The sequence below is a fragment of the Giraffa tippelskirchi genome, chromosome 8 (genome assembly GCF_054371585.1).
Source record: "Giraffa tippelskirchi isolate mGirTip1 chromosome 8, T2T-mGirTip1v1.2.pri, whole genome shotgun sequence".
Taxonomy (NCBI): domain Eukaryota; kingdom Metazoa; phylum Chordata; class Mammalia; order Artiodactyla; family Giraffidae; genus Giraffa; species Giraffa tippelskirchi.
Genome location: NC_137282.1, coordinates 88,654,191 through 88,676,451, shown reverse-complemented (window position 1 = coordinate 88,676,451; position 22,261 = coordinate 88,654,191). Strand labels below are relative to the sequence as shown.

At 36.0% G+C, this 22,261-nt stretch overlaps 1 protein-coding gene and 2 non-coding genes across 3 annotated transcripts in view; 1 reads left to right on the top strand and 2 right to left on the bottom strand.

Annotated features, from left to right (window-relative positions):
* The window catches only part of LOC145516423 (uncharacterized), a 581,394-nt gene that overhangs the window by 186,798 nt on the left and 372,335 nt on the right, over positions 1-22,261 (bottom strand). The window contains exon 3 of the mRNA XM_081517695.1: positions 6,757-6,792. Coding sequence (XP_081373821.1) covers positions 6,757-6,792 — 36 coding nt within the window. The remainder of the gene's footprint in view (positions 1-6,756; positions 6,793-22,261) is intronic.
* On the top strand, positions 11,317-11,423 carry LOC145519229 (U6 spliceosomal RNA). Its single transcript, XR_014063646.1, has one exon. It is a non-coding gene; the product is annotated as a U6 spliceosomal RNA (small nuclear RNA).
* LOC145519274 (U6 spliceosomal RNA) lies at positions 19,538-19,640 on the bottom strand. Its single transcript, XR_014063689.1, has one exon. It is a non-coding gene; the product is annotated as a U6 spliceosomal RNA (small nuclear RNA).

Genomic DNA, 22,261 nt, shown 5'->3' with positions numbered 1-22,261 from the left:
ACCTATGGACACCTTATCTTCGACAAAGGAGGCAAGAATATACAATGGAGAAAAGACGATCTCTTTAACAAGTGGTGCTGGGAAAACTGGTCAACCACTTGTAAAAGAATGAAACTAGAACACTTCCTAACACCATACACAAAAATAAACTCAAAATGGATTAAAGATCTAAACGTAAGACCAGAAACTATAAAACTCCTAGAGGAAAACATAGGCAAAACACTCTCCGACATAAATCACAACAGGATCCTCCATGACCCACCTCCCAGAATATTGGAAATAAAAGCAAAAATAAACAAATGGGACCTAATTAAAATTAAAAGCTTTTGCACAACAAAGGAAACTATGAGCCAGGTGAAAAGACAGCATTCAGAATGGGAGAAAATAATAGCAAACGAAGCAACAGACAAACAATTACTCTCAAAAATATACAAGCAACTTCTGCAGCTCAATTCCAGAAAAATAAACGACCCAATCAAAAGGTGGGCCAAAGAACTAAACAGACATTTCTCCAAAGAAGACATACAGATGGCTAACAAACACGTGAAAAGATGCTCAACATCACTCATTATTAGAGAAATGCAAATCAAAACCACAATGAGGTATCATTTCACACCAGTCAGAATGGCTGCTATCCAAAAGTCTACAAGCAATAAATGCTGGAGAGGGTGTGGAGAAAAGGGAACCCTCTTACACTGTTGGTGGGAATGCAAACTAGTACAGCCACTATGGAGAACAGTGTGGAGATTCCTTAAAAAACTGGGAATAGAACTGCCATATGACCCAGCAATCCCACTGCTGGGCATACACACCGAGGAAACCAGAACTGAAAGAGACGCGTGTACCCCAATGTTCATCGCAGCACTGTTTACAATAGCCAGGACATGGAAGCAACCTAGATGTCCATCAGCAGACGAATGGATAAGGAAGCTGTGGTACATATACACAATGCAATATTACTCAGCTATTAAAAAAATACATTTGAATCGATTCTATTGAGATGGATGAAACTGGAGCCCATTATACAGAGTGAAGTAAGCCAGAAAGAAAAACACCAATACAGTATACTAATGCATATATATGGAATTTGAAAGATGGTAACGATAACCCTATATGCGAGACAGAATAAGAGACACAGATGCATAGAACAATCTTATGGACTCTGAGGGAGAAGGTGAGGGTGGGACGTTCTGGGACAATAGCACTGAAACATGTATATTATCATATGTGAAACAGAACACCATTCCAGGTTCGATGCATGAGACAAATGCTCAGGGCTGGGGCAATGGGATGACCCAGAGGGATGGGATGGGGAGGGAGGTGGGAGGGGGGTCCAGGATGGGGAACACATGTAAACCCATGGCTGATTCATGTCAATGTATGGCAAAAACTATTACAATATTGTAAAGTAACTAGCCCCCAACTAAAATAAATAAATTTATTTAAAAAAAAACAAAAAACATGCCATAGAATATTTGGTGTCAGGACAGCCAGAAAGATGCTAGAGGAAGTGTCTGTTGTTCCCTAGCATCATAATGTTCATTATTTTAAATTTTTAAACTTTATTTTCAGATACATGTAGATTCACATGGATGTTGTAAAAAATGTAATACAGACATAACGTGTATCCCTTTACTGAATTTCCCTGAATAGGGTGTCTTGCAAAATTGTAGTACAAAATATAACAACTATTATACTGGAATTAAGAGCCAATATGAGAGAACATTTCATTGCTACATGCATCCCTCTTCTTGCCCTTTTAGAGCCACACTCACTTTTTCTTATCTACACCCTTTCCTTTTCTATAGTTCTGTCATTTCAAGGATGCTGTATAATGAAATCATACAGCATGTACCTTTTGGAAGGGGAGGAAATGGAAAGTGAGGAGAGGTAAAGAGGAAAGGATGTTAGGGAAGGAAAGAGAAAGAGAAGAGGAATTAGAAGCGTCATTTTGGGATTTTGATTGAACTGTTCAAAATTCGTAGCTTAATTAGGGTGGAATTAATTTTTCCCAATTGTCTTCTCCTCTTGTTTAAACAAGTCGTCTACCTCTTTTTGTGTGTTTCAGTTTCCTCTTTTTAAACAACATTCCTGCCAGTTGTCCTGACAAATTTGATGAAGAGAAGACTGAAGTTCTAAACTCAAGTAGCAGATCCCTTTCAACTATGCTCCTAAATCACAGTAGAATACCAAAAATTTCAGTGAATGTGCTGATTACTACTTCTTTCCTGTATATGCATGTACTCTAGACTAAAAATTGAATATCTTTTTCTCGCTTGTACCCTGAACATGTCTTTCATCACTCTGCTTTATGCTCTATCCTACCCAGCACATTGCTCTTACAGCTTCTTTTGGACTTTCTGATCCTGTGTTGTGGGAAGCTTCCCCTAGGGTATATGTGTGGCTCGCTCACTCATTTCCATCAAGTTTCTGCTTAAAGGCCACTTTTCAAAAAGGCCTATCCTAACCACTCCGTATAAAATATTTCTGTACGTAGATTTATTTTTCTACATGGCACTCAATACAATGTAATATATCATATATTTAGTTCTTTGATCTCCACTGGAATTTAAGGTACATGAGAGCAGATTCTTTTCTTTTTTTTCACTATTATATACCCAGAACTTAGACTAGCTCTGGTATGTAGATGGCAAGCAAATATTTGCTGATGGAATGAAAAAAGTATTAGTACACCCTTGAAATTCTTGTATATCCTTAATGATTGGACATGAAGAGATCTTACTGCTTCGTATTTTTAAGGTGGGGAAATTCACAGGAAAAGTTTGAAAACAATAGCAGAATTAATGGTAAACAAAGGGGAGAACCCAAGCTTCAAGAGCTAAAGCTTAAACTGCTCCCTTCACCCTCATGGAGTTTCTGACAATTTCCTACTTTTGCATTATTATCAAAATTTTGTTTTATTATCTGCAATTCTTGCATTTTTTTCAACCTCTTGGAAGTTTCAGAGTTTTTTTAACATAAAATTTATTTAAAAAGTTGACTTCTTCAAGTCAGGTCTAAATTACCCCAAGAACAAGCCTTCCCCATAGAATTTTGGCATTTCCCCTCCTAGCTCCAGTCAGATTCCAGAAGCCAAAAGGTGTTTCAAAGTGAAAAGTAACAGGAAGAAAAAATTAACCAAATTTCTGAAACCTCCAAAACAATTGGTTTCAAGTTACATTTGCATTTTGGTGTGGATTAGTCATGAGAGGTGAAGGGGAAGGGTTATTATTTTATTCAGTCTAAAAATTCAGATTTGAGATATTTCTCTGTTAAACTTTCCTTAGAATTCCTTTGTTTAAGTCCCTTCTGTTTCTTGCTGACAATTCATTTTTAACAAAGTTTTTCTTCATGTATATTTAGAAGATTTTCTTAACGGGGACCAGAACACTTTAACATAGTCAGGATGGACGTAATTAAATAGGGGACAGATGTCTATCTTTCCATAATACATGGAAATCATGTAAGATTTCTTTTTAATTGAGCATGAAATATGCAACAGATTTGTTGCCACCTATGTAGAATTACAGATTCAAAAATAAATACATATGAGAGTATACACACATACACAATAGTTTACAAAGATACAGGAAAATAAAAACACCTGTAGAAAATATTTTTCATGTTACTTGTTATGCAGGTCAGCCTAAAACCAAACTTAGTAGCCAAGTTTGAGAAAGAACTCTCTTTTATTCCTTTCAGTAATATAATTGTATACTGTACAATGATGAAAATCATTACCATTTTTTGCCTCTTCTCATTATTCCCCCCCAACACACACACCCAAAATAAAGTAAGAGAATACTTTTTCATAATCTATTTTACAGGCCTCTTAAAGAACTTCCCAGGTGGTGCAATGGTAAAGAATCCACCGACCAATGCAGGAGATGCAAGAGACTCAGGTTTGATCCATGGATTGGGAAGATCCCTTGGAGTACTGGCAATCCATTCCAATATTCTTGCCTGGGAACTTCCATGGATAGAGGAGCCTGGTAGGCTATAATCCATGGAGTTGCAAAGAGTCAGACAACTGAGCACATACACATAATTAAAGAACTAGCCTCAACAATCTCAAAGTAGTTGAGAGAATATAAACATTAGAGTCAGCTAATAAATGACTGACTAGGGAATTCCCCGCTCAGTCATTTATTAGCTGAATTCAATGTCAAGATGAAAAACATCTACTTCTGCTTTACTGACTATGCCAAAGCCTTTGACTATATGGATCACAACAAACTGGGGAAAATTCTTCAAGTGATAGGAATACCAGATCACCTTACCTGCCTCCTGAGAAACCTGTATGCAGGTCAAGAAGCAACATTTAGAGCCAGACATGGAACAACAGATTGGTTCCAAATTGGGAAAGGAGTATGTCAAGACTGCATATTGTCACCCTACTTATTTAACTTATATGCAGAGTACATCATGAAAAATGCCAGGCTGGATGAAGCACAAGCTGGAATCAAGATTGCCAGGAGAAATATAAGTAACCTCAGATATGCAGATGACACCACCATTATGGCAGAAGGGTAGTGGTGGGGTATGTGCATGTCAACTGTGAAAATTTTTCTTGGGTGATTTCTTCTCTCCCTATCCTCCATTGACAATCACTAGATTAATTCAAAGGCTCTCAAAAGTGGGCATACAAGCCACAAAATTATCTGTGTGGTATATCTTTTAAATGAAAAAGTAAAACAGAAACTAAGCTTTTCTAATATCTAGCAGACCCCGTCAACCTTCCACAGTGCCTCTTGTCCAATGGCCATAAGCATTTACAAGGTGAGGTGCCCTCAGAGAACAAAGATGGACCGTGAAACCTTGAAAATGTATTTGCTTTTAAAATATTAGCATACTGTAGAATTTATAAGCAACAAATTAAGTAGAATTACATGTTGTATTATCTAGTTTTAATTTAACTCTAAAATGGACACATGGTTTAAAATGATTTTTATAAATGTTTCAGAATAAAGATAACAAATGTCAAATTTCTGTACTTAGTTCTAACAAGTCATGCCCATGTGCATGGACACACACACTGTGAATGCTTTTTCTTAATGCCATCTTCACTATTTTAACTTTCATACCTTTACCTCTGAAATAATTCTCTTTATATTTTAAATTTTGAAGACACACAACAAAGAATTCTTCCTGCTTATAATTTCATTATGAGCCTTTCTTTAAGGGTTTTATAATTTTATAAGTGACTTTCAGTCAAAATATAATTCAAAAAATATGTATCAGCATTTGTATATATGCTCTATCCTTTGCTAAAGGCTCTGAGGCAATAAAAATTAAGGCCTTATGATCTCTGTCTTTGAGGCAGTAGCAATAAAAATAAATAAATAAACCATAGGCAAGAAGATAATCTTACAAAAGGTATAATGTGATAAATAATTGTATAAACACATATTACAGAAAAGTCTGGATAGATTCTGAATATGGTGAAAGGATATTAAAAACATGTAAAATTTGAACAGGTTATTATTAGAGGAAAAGAAAGAGGAAAGGCAAAAAGAATAACAGTACCACCAAAGAAATGAAGAGAAAAAAACTAAGGGACAGGAACGCTGGGATAATCAGGGCCTCATTTTTCCCAACAGTTTTACCACTATAAATGTATCTCCAAGCAACTTATTGTGTAATTAAGCTTACTTTTGATCTATGAAAGAAACCAAATCGTATGTACTTTTTAACTTTTTCCCCCAAATTTTGGTTTGATATTCATCCATATTGATAAATTGGCCACAATTAATTCATATCCATTGTTGTATAGTTTTATGAAGCCATCACTATTTATTTATTTATTCTAGTAGTAAAGGACTTGGTTTTATTTGTTTACTTATTTTGGTCTTTTGCTCCTACAAACATATCTTCTAGTATACACACACCTAGGAGCAGAATTGCTGGGAAATGAACATTTACTACTTAATTGGTTTTCACATTACAGTAATAATTACATTCCCATAGTGTTCTCATCACAACATACCCTCACCAACACTTCGTATTTGAAGAACGTTAAAAAAATATTTTTAACAACCCATCTGTGTCGTGGTAACTCATTGTTACCATTAATAATCATGGAAAATTATTTATTAAATTATTTCTACAATTATTAATACAGATGAGCACTTCCTATGTATATAGGTCATTCTTGACATAAGGTCTGTCCTCAACAACTATTTCTTAAACTAGTGAATAAAAGAAGAGTCAAACAGCATTAATCAAACAGTGAATAGTGTTATAGCAAAATCTATTTTTCTTAGGGAACCAAGAATTTTGAAAGCCAAACTAATTTTACTTGGAAATTGTTGCTATGAATCTTTTAAGGTTGCATTAATAAATGATTCAGTAGAAACAAAGTAGAATATGTTTCTTATTCAACTTCAGTTTTTCTTATCATTTATACTGGGTCTATAAAAATATTGCCCAGGTAACACGAGCTTACCTTTAAACTTCTTAAATTTGATAAGTAATTTAAGATTAAATTTATTGTTATTTAAGAAATATGTAGTTTGTGATCACACAAATATTTATAAATCATAATATAAATCAGTCATAATATTCTGCTCTATATCCACATGGAATCATCCTGAATGTCCTGTTAAATCAAACATAGGTCCTAGCCATAATGAACTTATTTCAGGTTTCTGAAGGTGCCCTTTGGAGTACAACATTTATTTGAATAAATCCCATTTGTATTTTTTATTGTATTTAATATTCATGGCTTAAATAAAGAAGGAAATGTGTTTAACTCACCATTTCGATGAAAGTAGTGAAAATAAATAGTAATTCCTAGGGGAAAAGAAAGAATTGAGTCAGTAGAAATGCTACCACCAATTTAAATATTTTTACTTATTCAGGTATAATCACATCATTCCTTACATACAAATAAAGCTGCCCTTATGAAGTCAAGGCAATTTACCTGGTGAGCCATTCCCCTCCATAAGCCAAAGTGTAAGAGTGCTTCTTAAAGCTTACCATTTGTTTTGGTTTTCACTTGCTTCCCCCTTAAAATAGTGTGAGGTATTATTATACACCTGCATTAATATAATTTAATATTAAAAATATGCAATTTGAAAGTGTTATTTGTATACATCATTACAATTTCATCCTCTACACATTTTTCTCAACATGAAGGATCATTTCCATGCACTTGAAGCAGAAATAAGTTTCACCACAATTCTCCTACTCCTCAAATTCAAATTTTCCCCTAGACCATAAGAAGAGCTGGGAAACCTCTTAGTACTTCATCTCCTGTCTACTCTTGCAGATGACGTTTCCTGTAACTTCAAGTAATTATTTTGGTTGCCTTCACAGATGCTAGTCTTTTATACAAGGAGTCAAAACTAGAGTTTCAATTTTGTTCCAGGAATTCCAATGTTCAGCTTCAACCTCTAGAGTTTCTTCCATGGTGAATAATTTATTTTGAAAAGAGTGTATTATCCCATGATTAAAGGGGCAATGAAAGGAAACAGAATAAAAAACTCTATAGCTCTCTCTTGCCCTGAGTAATTAATGTGAGGTGCTGATGTGTTTCTTCAAATTGACCATCCTCGTAACCTCTTCTCAAAATACTAACCCATCTGATATCTGTCTTATGTTTAATCTACTAAAGCAGTCTTTTTAGTCTGTTTCTAGCATCCTGTAAGAGAAGTCATTTTTTCAAAATTTTGAGTATTTTGTATTTCAACCCAAATTATTGAACATTACCAGTTAAAACTAGATATGGAATTAGTTATTGATTTTCTTTCATATTTGATGATAGGAGCATATATATTCAAGAAGTAATAATATCCTTTGTACTTTTATGTATTATATCAAAACATCTTATTATAGAAAGTGTTTCATTATTTCATCTGCTATACCTTTGTCTGTGTGAATTATAGAAATTTAAACACAAACACACATAAACCACAAGGAAGCAAATCTTATTGGCTGAGTAAAACCTAATCTTTGGTGTGTTGTAATTTCCACTGAAGTAATATAAGTACTCTTAAATAGTTTGTGGATTTTTAAGATTACATTATGCATCGTGTATTTCAAATTGAATGTTATTTACTTATTTATAGCCACAATGGCGTGTGGGACCTTAGTGCCCCCACCAGGGATAGAACCTGTGCCTCTTGCAGTGGAAGCATGGAGTCCTAACCACTGGACCACCAGGGAATTCCTTGCTTCTGTGTTTTAAGTCTGTCAGGAATCTTATGAATTTTAGGATTTAAAATTACCAAGTAACTTCGGTGATTATCAAATAATTTTGTGTTTTTGGCTTTGTTTTTACATTGCATAACATTCTTACCATAAATGAATAGCCTATAAAATTAAAAATCTCTAGATCATGAGTCATTCCATCATAATTTGAGTTTAGCTGTATCTCAATAGCTTGTAGAATAGTTAGGATTGCTTTAGATCTTGGAATTTCACTGGATCAATTCATTCACTAGTTAGAACTCAAAAATACCATTTTTCTTGTAACCTCTCTCACATTGTGATATGAGGTGAATACAGTACAGTCCACCAATAATTAAGACAACTCATTATTTTGGGAGAAGTATCAATTGAACACCTACTGTGTACATGGCACTAAGTAATTTTGTCTGATTTTTAACGATTTCTCTCTTAAGAATTTCTCCAACCATCCCTGTTTAAGAATATACCTAAATAACTCATTTCTATTTCTCGCAATTGATCTATGCAGGTGACACAAGAGTGATGGGACAGAGAACCGTGAATTTAGAACACTGTTTTACTCAGCTACTAGTTTTTCGCCTGCTTTTACACATGTTCCTGTTGTTCAGTCAACAAGTCATGTTCCTAGCAAGTGTTAGTATTATGGAAGAAGTATATGACAATTTTCTATTTTCATGGAATTGTTAGTCTTGTTGGGAAGAGAAAGAACGGAAACAAGATTTATACAAGTCAAACAGAGAACAAAAGGTGAATCAGGTCTCCACCTGATGTTAGGACCCCAACTGGAATGTAAGTGACTTGGCAACAGGGACCTTAGCTGTCTTATTCATCTCTCTGCTTGGGGGTTAGGACTGCCTCGTACATAATGGAAGCAAACTCTGTGTTCTGGAGAGTCATTGGTGGTGACCTTGTTTGCTAATGTGGCAGCATGGGAAAGAGGGAAAGTCTGTTTGACATACAGTGCTTACAAAGGTTTTTTGGAGCAAGGATCCAAGCAGTTAAGCACATCTTTGATTCTTCAGTTCAGTTCAGTTCAGTTGCTCAGTCGTGTCCAACTCTTCATGACCTCATGGACTACAGCACACCAGGCCTCCCTGTCCATAGCCAACTCCCAGGGCCTTACTCAAACTCATGTCCATTGTGTCAGTGATGCCATCCAACCATCTCATTCTCTGTCATCCCCTTCTCCTCATGCCTTCTATCTTTCCCAGCATCAGGATCTTTTCCAATGTGTTGGTTCTTCATATCAGGTGGCCAAAGTATTGGCCAGCTTCAGCATCAGTCCTTCCAATGAATATAGTTGAATCATTTCCCTTCATAGTCTTCCTGTACACAATTCTGTATTTACAGAGGCAGAATATCTTCCCAAAGCAAGAACTGGTATTCCTGGGACCCACACTTCATGGTCAACACTTATGTTGGGTTTGTCAAAATGTTCATTAGAATTTTTCCCAAAGATACTATGGAGAAACTCGAACCAACTTTTTGGCCAGTCCAACACTACAGCATATACTTATGGAACCCAAATACCATCATTCTGATTATCCCATATTGTACTGCCTCTTCCATCAGTCTCTTTGCTGTCCCTCCTCCTCTTATCTCCTGGGGTATCCTCTGGCATAATGTAAAAAACTACCTAAGCTTAGATATTCTTTGATGTTCTTAACTTACTAAAATTTCTTCTCATGATCAATGTATCCGTGAATGCTAAGTCACTTCTGCTGCTGCTGCTGCTGCTAAGTTGCTTCAGTCGGGTCCAACTCTGTGCGACCCCATAGACGGCAGCCCACCAGGCTCCGCCATCTCTGGGAATCTCCAGGCAAGAATACTGGAGTGGGTTGCCATTTCCTCCTTCAGAGAATCTTCCCAACTCAGGGACTGAACCCATGGCTCTTATGTCTCCTACACTGGCAGGTGGGTTCTTTATCATTAATGCTAACTGGGAAGCTTCATGGTTAATGAAACATAATAATTTGATATAGTTGACCTCATATTTTGTGTTTTAAGAAATTATGAATCATTGTGTTACAGAAGATCTAAGGCACAACTTAAGCTGATTCAAATTTTGTTTCATTGAAGCTAAAATTAACAATAAGAATATGTTCCCTTAGTCATTGCAAGATTTCTGGAAATTTAAATACATCCATTAGGCCACATAAGAGCCCTTAGTCTGAAGAAATCATGTCAAAATGATGTCTTTTTCCTTCATACCTGCTAAGATGGTTCAAATACTTAAACAGTAAAATTCTGTTAGAATTTACATATATTTTTATTGATTTTTATCTGAATCTAGAGAACCAGATTGTAGCTTGTTAATAATGCACTCCTCTAACAAGACTTCCAAACTTAAAGTGTGAGTTCAAAACAACCTTGTAAAAACTAATAGATGCCATTTATGTGTACTAAGTCTTGCCTCTGATTTTATAAAGTTCTTTTTCCAATGGCATCATTCATATAAAAGAAACATGAAATGTTTTTCTTCTTCTCCTTTCCACATTTGCGGTAACAATTCACTTTTATTCATTAATATTACAATACAGAAAGTATACTTCTCCAAACAATGGAGTGGCTACTGTGGCTAGAAAAACATGAGAATTTGCTCACAAAGAATTTGCCACCAAAGCAAATAAACTGGCTTTGAACTATAAAAGCTGCCCACAAAAACTTGCTGGGCTTTTTGACCTTGTTTTTCTTTGGGTAAACAGAATTCAAGGACATGAATACAAACTATGGCTGACATAAAGTTCTTAGGCTTTACTTTCTGAATCCTTTCTTGCTGTTTCTGAGCTGATGCTACCATTCCAGAGAGTAAGTAATAACCTGATACAAACCTTCAAGGTCACTTTCTTCCAGCTCAAATACATTTTTAAGTTATTTTGACAGAGCTGCAGGAGGCTACATATTCTTTTACCTTTCTGGCAAAATTTCATATTTTAAGTGGTTTATATATTTAATTTTTTATTCTTTGAAACAAAGAACTGGGGAGTAAACTTAGCCATGGAATTCAAAATCATAGAATAGTTATGGTTTTAGACTATGTGACAACTGCCTTTTATATAGATTCTCTCCCAGATAGACAACAGAAGGGAAAGGTAACCTTGCTTATACCTATAAAGAACTAATCTGGTGCTCGCTTCGGCAGCACATATACTAAAATTGGAACGATACAGAGAAGATTAGCATGGCCCCTGCGCAAGGATGACACGCAAATTTGTGAAGCGTTCCATATTAAAAAAAAAAAACTAATCTGAGTTTTCATTGTTTCTGGGTTTGAAGATCTCCTTGCCTCTGGATTGACTAGTTCTTATAAATAATTCCATACAATTTTGTTTTGCTTTACAGTACTTCCTACACAATTATTTCTGTAACTTGATTCAGTTGTTTGACACTTAGCACTCACATATTTGAAGAATGAATGAACAAATGAAAAAAACATATATAGGGAAATATTTAAGAAAAACCACAACCATATCAATATAGAATATGTAATGGCATTTGAAAATAACTATTTAATCAGAAAATAGGTCTTTCTGTTGGTACCTCTCTGTTTTAATAGTGGATATAGAAGTAACAGATTTTTTTTATTTAGGTCACTGTGGTGGCCTGAAAATAATTATTTCCTCTGTTGAGGGCCTTGAAGACCTGTGGCCAAGAAAAAAATTTCAGTCCCTTATATGACTAGTGGAAACACATTTAATGGTACATGTGTCAACAATGTAACTTAGGAGAAACACCAGCTTAGCAGGTGACAAGCATGACCATGCCATATTGTACGATGCACCTTGCAAAACACAGACCGAAAAATCTAAATTATGGAGACAGAAACTCACCATGTTTCAAGTCAGTGATTTGAAGAAAATTTAACAGTTAAGTTAAAAGTAAGCAAAAACTGAACCATATCCAGATCATATCTATGTTTTACTTGCATAATAGGTTCACCCTATGGAGAAGGCAATGGCAAACCACTCCAGTACTCTTGCCTGGAAAATCCCATGGATGGAGGAGCCTGGTAGGCTACAGTCCATGGGGTCTCAAAGAGTCGGACACGACTGAGCTCCTTCACTTTCGATTTTCACTTTCATGCACTGGAGAAGGAAATGGCCACCCACTCCAGTATTCTTGCCTGGAGAATCCCAGGGACGGGGGAGCCTGGTGGGCTGCCGTCTGTGGGGTCGCACAGAGTCGGACACGACTGAAGCAACTTAGCATTAGCATAAGCAAATCAGAAAGACAGACCATTTTAATGAAATGCATAGTGGCATGTTGGATTCCAAGAGATATAAAAGTCTCTTCAACTGTCACCTTCAACAGTCCTATTCAGGAAATATTCCGTTTTCTGTCCGTTCCTCGTAACTTATTAAGCATATGCTTTGGGGGTAATGAGATGCCATAACACAGGTCGCAAGCTCTTTCTGTCCACAATTTATTTGAATTTGACCATAGTGGCTTCTGAACTATTGTTGAAAATAATAGTTCTTGTCAATCTGTGTTATTTAATTGTTGAGTTGTCACTATATCATCAGAGATTTGAAATAAGACTAAGGGTATATCAAAACATGAGAAGTCCAACTCAATAAATAAGTGATTTTCTTTGGGGGTCTATGAAAATTCACACCAAATTCCAACTAAAATTCTTAATAACATCGTGTACAAAGAAAAATAAGTTTTCAGTTCAATTTCAAATTGTTCATTATTAGTATGTATCGGTACAATTGATTTTTGTATTTTGACTTTGTATCTGGTGCCTTGCTAAATTCACGTTTTAATTCTAATAACCTACTGTTGATTCTTTGTAGCTTCTTCAAAGACAATAATGTCATCTGTGAATAGCTAAGTGCTCTATTCCTTTCTCTCCATTCTGTATGGTATTTATTTTTTATTTACTTCCTTCTTTATTTGCCTTGTTGCACTAATTAGGACTTCCAATATGATGTTAAATAAGAGTGATGGTGAGAGTAAGCATACTTTCCTGTTTCCCAATCTTGGAACTAATTCAGTCTTTCACAATTAAGTATTATGTTAGCCATATTTTGGGGGTTGATTCTTTCTCTATTGGGCTTAAAACAATAAATTATTCCCAGTTTATTAAGAGTTTCAACACAAACAGATGTTGACTTTTGTAAAATACTTTTTCTGTATAAATACAATCATATGGATTTTCTTCTTTAGTTTGCTGATGTATTTATTGATAACATTGATTTGGAACGTTGAACCAACCTTGCATTCCCAGGATAAATCCCACTCAATCTTGGCGTTGTAATATTTTTAAGTTGTTGAATTTAATTTGGAATGTTGTGGAGGATTTTTGCATCTATGTTCATGAGAAATATCAGTCTACAGTTTTTTTTCCTTGTAATGCTTTTGTTTTGTTCAAAAAGTAATTCCGACTTCATAAGATGAATCAGGAAGTGCTCGCACTCCTCTTCTGTGTTCTAGAAGAGTTTGTGTAAAATTGACATTATTTCTTCCTTGAATTTTTATTATAGGCCTTTAATATCTAAATCAATTCCACTCCACTAAACACAATTTAAAGTTAACAATTTCTTTTTTTTTTTTTAATTAGTTTATTTATGTACACCCACGGTGGATTCATGTCAATGTATGGCAAAACAAATACAATATTGTAAATTTAAAGTCAACAATTTCATGTAAACCAACAATACAAACATTTTGGATCAGAAATGCTGTGACAATCATTTTTTTTGGATAAGAATTCTCAATGATTTAAAGATGTTACTTCTTAAATTGACTTTTGGATTTGTCTATTTTGTAATAGAATTTTACAAGTAATTTGACAAGCTGATTCGAAGTTTATGTGAACAAAAACTAATCAAAGTATTGCTAAAGAAAAATAAGAATATGGTATGTGAAATAGCAATGTTTATTTCAAAACTGTATATAATTAAGTCAATGTGGTATTGGCATAAAATAAACAAAATGACTAGTATAAATAAATTGAGAGGACAGAAACAGACACCTAGATATAAAGATATGAAAATATGAGACAAATTACAGAAGTGGATTATAACTCCACAAGAAAAGGTTGAGCCGTTAAAAATTAATATCTAGGACCACTGAAGATAAGAAAATATGAGAAAGCAAAATTTAATTCTTACTTTGTGCTCTTTATAAATGTTAATTTCTAACAGGTTAAAGACTAATGTGAAAGGAAAACTTTAAAATTTAAAGAAACCATAGTAGAATGGGCTTCCATTGTGGCTCAGCTGGTAAAGAATCCTCCTGCAATGCAGGAGACCTGGTTTGATCCTTGGGTTGGGAAGGTCTCCTGGATAAGGGAAAAGCTACCCACTCCAGTATTCTGGCCTGGAGAATTCCATGAACTGTATAGTCCATAGGGCCACAAAGAGTCAGACACAACTGAGTGACTTTCCTTTCACTTTCATAGTAGAATACCCATGATCTTGATGTAGGAAAATATTTATTAAATTAGATACAAGGGAAAAAATTCTAACAAAGAAAGTAGGCTGATTAATAAGATCACACTAAGATTAATAATTTCTGTTAATCAAGAGAAATAAAAAAATTACTGAGTAAAATTGAGACAAGTTACTTGTAGCATAAAACTAACAAAGAAATAGTATAGTCATAATATACAAAAGACTATAAATTGATAAAATGGCCAATTAAAAATCATCAAAAATAAGACATTCCCCACAATAGTGAATATAAATATATATTAAAAAAGAAAGTGCACATCCTTAGTAATAATCACATACATTTAAAATAAGACTACAATGAGACATCTTTTATATCCACTAAATTGGCAAGAATTAAGAAGTCAAATATTATTAAGTATTAGAGTGTAATGAGGATGTATCAATGCCAACTCATGTATATTACCTATGGGAAAGCAAACTGTTATGACATTTTTGAAAAATAATAGGCATTATCTTCTAAAGTGGAAGTTTTTAGTCTCAAAACAGTGATCTCCTAGAAAAAAATATTTGCACTCAGTACCAGAAGACATATATTTATATATATATATATATATTCCAGAAAATATATACAAGAATCTACAGAGAAACAATATTAATTATAATTGCAAAACAGCAGAAACTGAAATGCCCCTCACATCAACAGTTGAATGAATACATTATGCCATACTCAGACGGTAGAACACTATAGAACACTACACACAAAGCCACAAAAATTGTAGAAATACAATACTGACATAATAAAAAAATCCTAGAAGACAATATCGGAGAAGACAATGGCACCCCACTCCAGTACTCTTGCCTGGAAAATCCCATGTACAGAGGAGCCTGGTAGGCTACATTCCATGAGGTCGCTAAGAGTCGGACACGACTGAGCGACTTCACTTTCACTTTTCCCTTTCGTGCACTGGAGAAGGAAATGGCATCCCACTCCAGTGTTCTTGCCTGGAGAATCCCAGGGACGGCAGAGCCTGGTGGGCTGCCATCTATGGGGTTGCACAGGGTCGGACACGACTGAAGCGACTTAGCAGCAGCAGCAGCAGAAGACAATATATGATAACATTGTTTTTTATAAAGCTCAAGTGGTTTAGGAATTCATACATAGTAGAAAAACTGTTTTTAATGGCAAGGTAATGATAATATTCAGGGTAGTGGCTGTAGGAGGAGCAAGGTTTTGTGATAGGAGAGGAGTCTTCATTGACTGATTTCATACTTGCGCACTTTATTATTATGCTATGTAATTAATCTATTTCACACATATATTCTTCAGTTTATTTTAATTATATAATTTAATAGTCTTTAAAGATGAAATAAGATTATGAGTGTATGTGTCTATGCACGTTAGAAGATTTAGTTGTTCTCTCAATACATGATTTAATCCTAGATGGCTCAATGGGTAAAGAATCCACCTGCAATGCAGGAGACACAGGAGACATAGGTTCGATCTCTGAGTTAGGAAGATCTTGTGGCAAAGAAAATAGCAACCACTGCAGTATTCTTTCCTGAAGAGCCCATGGACAGAAGAGCCTGGTGGGCTACAGTCCAAAAGGGTTGCAGAGTCGGACCCATCTGAGCAACTAAGCACACACATATGCAGGGGGAGTGAGCATATGGCCAAACTTCCCAGATCCCTCCAACTTAATTTATCTCAATAAATTATGTACTGAGATAATACTGAGTGATGAGAAAAAAAGTTCCATCTGGATTAAGGCTCAATGACGACAATATGACACTCTAGCACTGCACCACTCTTGCTAAGAGATCCAGTTCTTCAGGCTGCTCTAGCTTGGTATCTTGGTCAGGGCTTCTGTTTTCTATGGTTAAGATAAAGAAAAAGCCAAACAGAAAGCTTTATCACGAGGAATGAGCTCAGTCTTTTTGTCTCTCCAATCCCTCCCACAAAAAGAAAAGCAAATAGAAGACCATATAAGTTTAAAACTCTGAAGGTAAACAAGCCCAATGTATTCCATAATCCTACAAGCTATCCACTGAAAAAAAGTTAAAACATAAAGAATAAAAGAGGAAAAGAAACTGTGCTTGACTAGTCGTTGAAATTCTTCTATTTTTTGACCCTTTGAAGTTCAAGGCGTATTTTTAGCTTTCAGATAAATTTGTACAACTGGATAAAGATAAAATGATAGTATAATCCATCTTGTGAGATAAATAATTTTTTCAAAACTGTCCGATTTTTCTAGAAATATTTTGAGTAATCTGTTGACATTCCTGTGGTCAAATTATTATGGCAATAAATATGGTGCAAATGATATACTAAGTTGTGTGAAGCAGCTACTTCCAAGAAATGTTTTTGCCATGCCCTTGTAAAAGCAAGTAGAGACATCCCTGAACCCATCACAATCTACACTCTAAATGTTCATCCATATCAACTGTACAATTATGGCAATCTTAATAAGCATGTGGTGGTTTCAACAAACTAGGAGAAAATCTTGTGAGAATTACTGTGGGATATATCTTGACTAAAAGATTATTGAGCCATAACCTCCTAGTCCAGTGTTACAACAGAGATAGAACACAGAGCAATAAGTAAAAGGTAACTCAATTTAATGGGCTTCCTGGGTGGCTCAGTGGTAAAGAATCTGCCTGCCAAACAGGAAATACACATTCAATCCCCAGGTCAGGAAGATCTTCTGGAGAGGAAAATAGCAACCCACTCTAGTATCTTTGCCTGGGAAATCCCATGGACAGAGGAGCCTGGCAGACTACAGTCCAAGGGGTCACAGAAAAGCCAGACATGACTTAGCAACTAAATCACAACAACACTTCAACTTATGTCTTAAATCATTTGAACACCATTAAGTGGATATAGAGTAAGTGCCCTAAATATGAATGAGTTGCACTTTTTGAAATTTATTTATTCTTAATTAGAGGATAATTAATTTACAATATTGTGTTGGTTTCTGCCATACATCAACTTGAATCAGTCATAGGTATACATATGGTCCATCTGTCTTAAACCTCCCTCCCACCTCCCACCACATTCCACCTCTCTAGGTTGTCACAGAGCACTGGGTTTGAGCTCCCTGAATCATACAGCAAATTCCCACTGGCTGCCTATTTTACATATGGTAAAGTGTATGCTTCAATGCTATTTTCTCAATTCATTTCACCCTCCCCTTCCCCCTCTGTGTCTACAAGTCTCTCCTCTATGTCTGAATCTCCTTTGTTGCCCTGCAATTAGGTTCATCAGTACCATCTTTCTAGATTCCATATCAGTTCAGTTCAGTCGCTCAGTTGTGTCCGACTCTCTGCGACCCCATGAATCGTAGCACGCAAGGCTTCCCTGTCCATCACCAACTCCTGGAGTTTACCCAAACCCATGTCCATCGAGTCGGTGATGCCATCCAACCATCTCATCCTCTGTCCTTCCCTTCTCCTCCTGCCTCCAATCCTTCCCAGCATTAGAGTCTTTTCCATTGAGTCAACTCTTCGCATGAGGTGGCCAAAGTATTGGAGTTTCAGCTTCAACATCAGTCCTTCCAATGAACACCCAGGACTGATCTCTTTTAGAATGGACTGGTTGGATCTCCTTGCAGTCCAAGGGACTCTCAAGAGTCTTCTCCAACACCACAGTTCAAAAGCATCAATTCTTCGGCACTCAGCTTTCTTCACCGTCCAACTCTCACATCCATACATGACCACTGGAAAAACCATAGCCTTGACTAGACGGACTTTTGTTGGCAAAGTAATGTCTCTGCTTTTAAATATGCTAACTAGGTTGGTCATAACCTTCCTTCCAAGGAGTAAGCATCTTTTAATTTCATGGCTGCAATCACCATCAGCAGTGATTTTGGAGCCCCAAAAAATAAAGTCTGACACTGTTTCCACTGTTTCCCCATCTATTTTCCATGAAGTGATGGGACCAGATGCCAGGATCTTAGTTTTCCGAACGTTGAGCTTTAAGCCAACTTTTTCACTCTCCTCTTTCACTTTCATCAAGAGGCTCTTTAGTTCTTCTTTACTTTCTGCCATAAGGGTGGTATCATCTGCATATCTGAGGTTATTGATATTTCTCCCAGCAATCTTGATTCCAGCTTGTGTTTCTTCCAGCCCAACGTTTCTCATGATGTACTCTGCATATAAGTTAAATAAGCAGGGTGACATATACAGCCTTGACGTACTCCTTTTCCTATATGCATTAATATATAATATTTGTTTTTCTCTTTCTGACTTACTTCACTCTGTGCAATAGGCTCTAGGTTCAACTACCTCCTTAGAACTAACTCAAATACATTTCTTTTTATAGCTGTATAACACTCAATTGTATGTATGTACCTCAACTTCTTTATCCATTCATCTGTCAATGGACATCTACATTACTCGTATGTCCTCACTATTGTAAAAAGTACTGCAATGAAAACTCGGGTATATGTGTCTTTTTCAATTATGGTTTCCTCAGGGTTTACGCCCAGTAGAGGGATTGCTGGGTCATATGGTAGTTTTATTCACAGTTTTTTAAGGAACCTCCATACTGTTCTCCACAGTGGCTGTATCAACTTACATTCCCACCAAGAGTGCAAGAGGGTCCCTTTTTCTCCACGCCCTCTCCAATATTTGTTTGTAGATTTTTTGATGATGGCTATACTGACTCGTGTGAGGTGATACCACATTGTAGTTTTAATTTGCATTTTTGTAATAATGACCGATGATGAGCATTTTTCATATGTTTATTAGCCATCTGTATATCTTCTTTGGAGAAATGTCTGTTTAGATCTTCTGCCCACTTTTTGATTGGGTTGTTTGTTTTTTTGGTATTGAGCTTCTTGTATATTTTGGAGATTAATCCTTTGTCAATTTTTTCATTTGCTATTATTTTCTCGCATTCTGAGAATTGTCTTTTCATATTGTTTATAGCTTTTTTTGCTGTGTAAAACTTTAAAAATATAGAATGCTTCATAAATTTACATGTCATCCTTGTATAAGGGCCATGCTAATGTTTTCTACATCATTCCAGTTTTAGCACGTGCTGCCAAAGTGAGCACAAGTGAGTTCCATTCTGAGTGTGCATTTGTAAGTCCAGAAAAGTTAGCCTAGGTACCCAACAAATATAATCAGCTACATAGTACTTTATTGTAAGAGGTTTACAGTACTATTCACAAATACATGAAAAATAAAAAATGAAGAAAACATTTTTAATCTTACAGTATACTATCTTGAAAAGTACAATAGTACAGTACTGCATAAAGCTAGCATACAGGGGCTGGATTTAAGTGAACTGGCAGGAAGAGTTACTGACTGGAGTAGAGAGAGGCAGTGGGAGATGGTGGAGCTGAAGGATACTACACAATAGGAGATGTGGAGCAAGCTGCAATTTCACTCATGCCTGATATTAATGGCAGAGATTCTGGTTCCCTGCTGGATTCGATTCTATCTAACATCTTGAAAAGATAGTCCAGTGATGCCTGGGTATCACTGGGTATCATTTTTTCTCATCATAGATAACATGGTACCACTGGATTGCATTCCAAATGGCTGCTACAATCTTTGTGTACCATTCTACATTTTTTGTATGTGCCTCAAAAGTTAACAGTGCCTCCTCAAATAGAACTTACTTTATTAGACACGTGAATGAACATTTTCATCTTTGAAAGTTTGCAACTTGAAGGTTTGCATGTAGGAGACTTAAAGTATTTCACAGCGACACTGATTTAGAAACTCCTTTTCCTGCCCATAAGCATTCCTTATATATAGCTACTACTTTCATGCTAGTTTCTAAGAAAGGAAGGAAGGAAGAAAAGGAAAAAGAAAGGAAGGGAGAAATGTGAGAGAAAGAAAAAAATAAAGAGGAATTCTGTAAGTCTTGATCAACGTGGTTTTCTACCTCCTCTTTCCTCTTTCTGCTAGGTAGGTTGCTCCTAAAAGGGAGGGAAATGGAAAAAAACTGAGTTCACAAGGCTAGTAGTAGAGGGAACACTGTGGACAATTTTAAGTTAAACATTTTTTACTAAAATTTTTTATGAGAACACTTCCATATATTCTTACCATCTAAACAAACTACCTAAACCAATTGTTCTCAAACTTGGCTGTGAATTTGAGACACTGAAGGGGCTTTCATGTTTCCTTCATTGCTAAAGGATAATTTTACTGATTGTAGAATTCTAGGTTGATGAGTTTTTTAACATTTTAAATATTTTATCTCACAGTCTTCTTGCTTGCATGGCTTGTGATAAGAGGTCTTCTGTAATTTTTATCCTGCTTCTCTATATTTAAGGTGGTTTACTACTTCTGACATCTCTCAGGATGTTCTCTTTGCTTTTGTTTTTTTGTATTTTGAATAGCATACACCTACATGTATATTTTTTGGGTTATTCTTTTTGACTGTAAATCTCTGGATCCATTTCTCTCTCCAGATACAGGGAAAGTGAATTTCCCTGTAACTCCAATCTTCTAATTGTTGTTCAGTTGCTCAGCTGTGTCCAACTCTTTGTGATCCCATGGACTGCAGCGCGCCAGGTTTCCCTGTCCTTCACCATCTCCTAAAGTTTTCTCAAGCTCATATTCTCTAAGTCAGTGATCCCATCCAATGATCTCATCCTCTGTCGTCCCCTTCTCCTCCTGGCTTCAGTCTTTCCCAGCATCAGGGTCTTTTCCAATGAGTCAGTTCTTCACATCAAGTGGCCAAAGTATTGGAGCTTCAGCTTCAGTATTAGTCCTTCCAATGAATATTCAGGATTGATTTCCTTTAGAATTGACTGATTTGATCTCCTTGCAGTCCAAGGGACTCTCAAGAGTCTTCTCCAACACCACAGTTCAAAAACATCAATTCTTCGGTGCTCAGACTTCGTTCTGGTCCAATTCTCACATCCATACATGTCTACTGGAAAAACCATAGCTTTGACTAGACAGACCATTGTTAGCAAAGTAATGTCTCTGCTTTTTAATATGCTAAGTTTGTCATAGCCTTTCTTCCAAGGACCAAGCATCTTTTAATTTTGTGGCTGCAGTCACCATCCTCTGTGATTTTGGAGCCCACTCAAAAAATAAAGTGTCTCACTGTTTCCATTGTTTCCCCATCTATTTGCTATGAAGTGATAGGACCAGATGCCATCATCTTAGGTTTTTGAATGTTGAGCTTGAAGCCAGCTTTTTCACTCTCCTCTTTCACTTTCATCAAGAGGCTCTTTAGTTCTTCTTCACTTTCTGCCATAAGGGTGGTGTCATCTGCATAAATGAGGTTATCGATATTTCTCCTGGCAATCTTGATTCCAGCTTGTGCCTCATCCAGCCTGACATTTCACATGATGTCCTCTGCATATAAGTTAAATAATCAGGGTGACAATATACAGTCTTGACGTACACATTTCTTAATTTGGAACCAGTCGTTGTTCCATGTCTGGTTCTAACTGTTGCTTCTTAACCTGCATACAGATTTCTCAGGAAGCAGGTAAGGTGGTCTGGTATTTCCATCTCTTGAAGAATTTTCCACAGTTTGCTGTGATCCACACAGTCAAAGGCTTTAGTGTAGCCAATGAAGCAGATGTTTTTCTGGAATTCTCTTGCTTTTTTGATGATCCAATGGATGTCAGCAATTTGATCTCTGGTTCCTCTGCCTTTTCTAACTCCAGTTTGAATACCTGAAAGTTCTCAGTTCACATACTGTT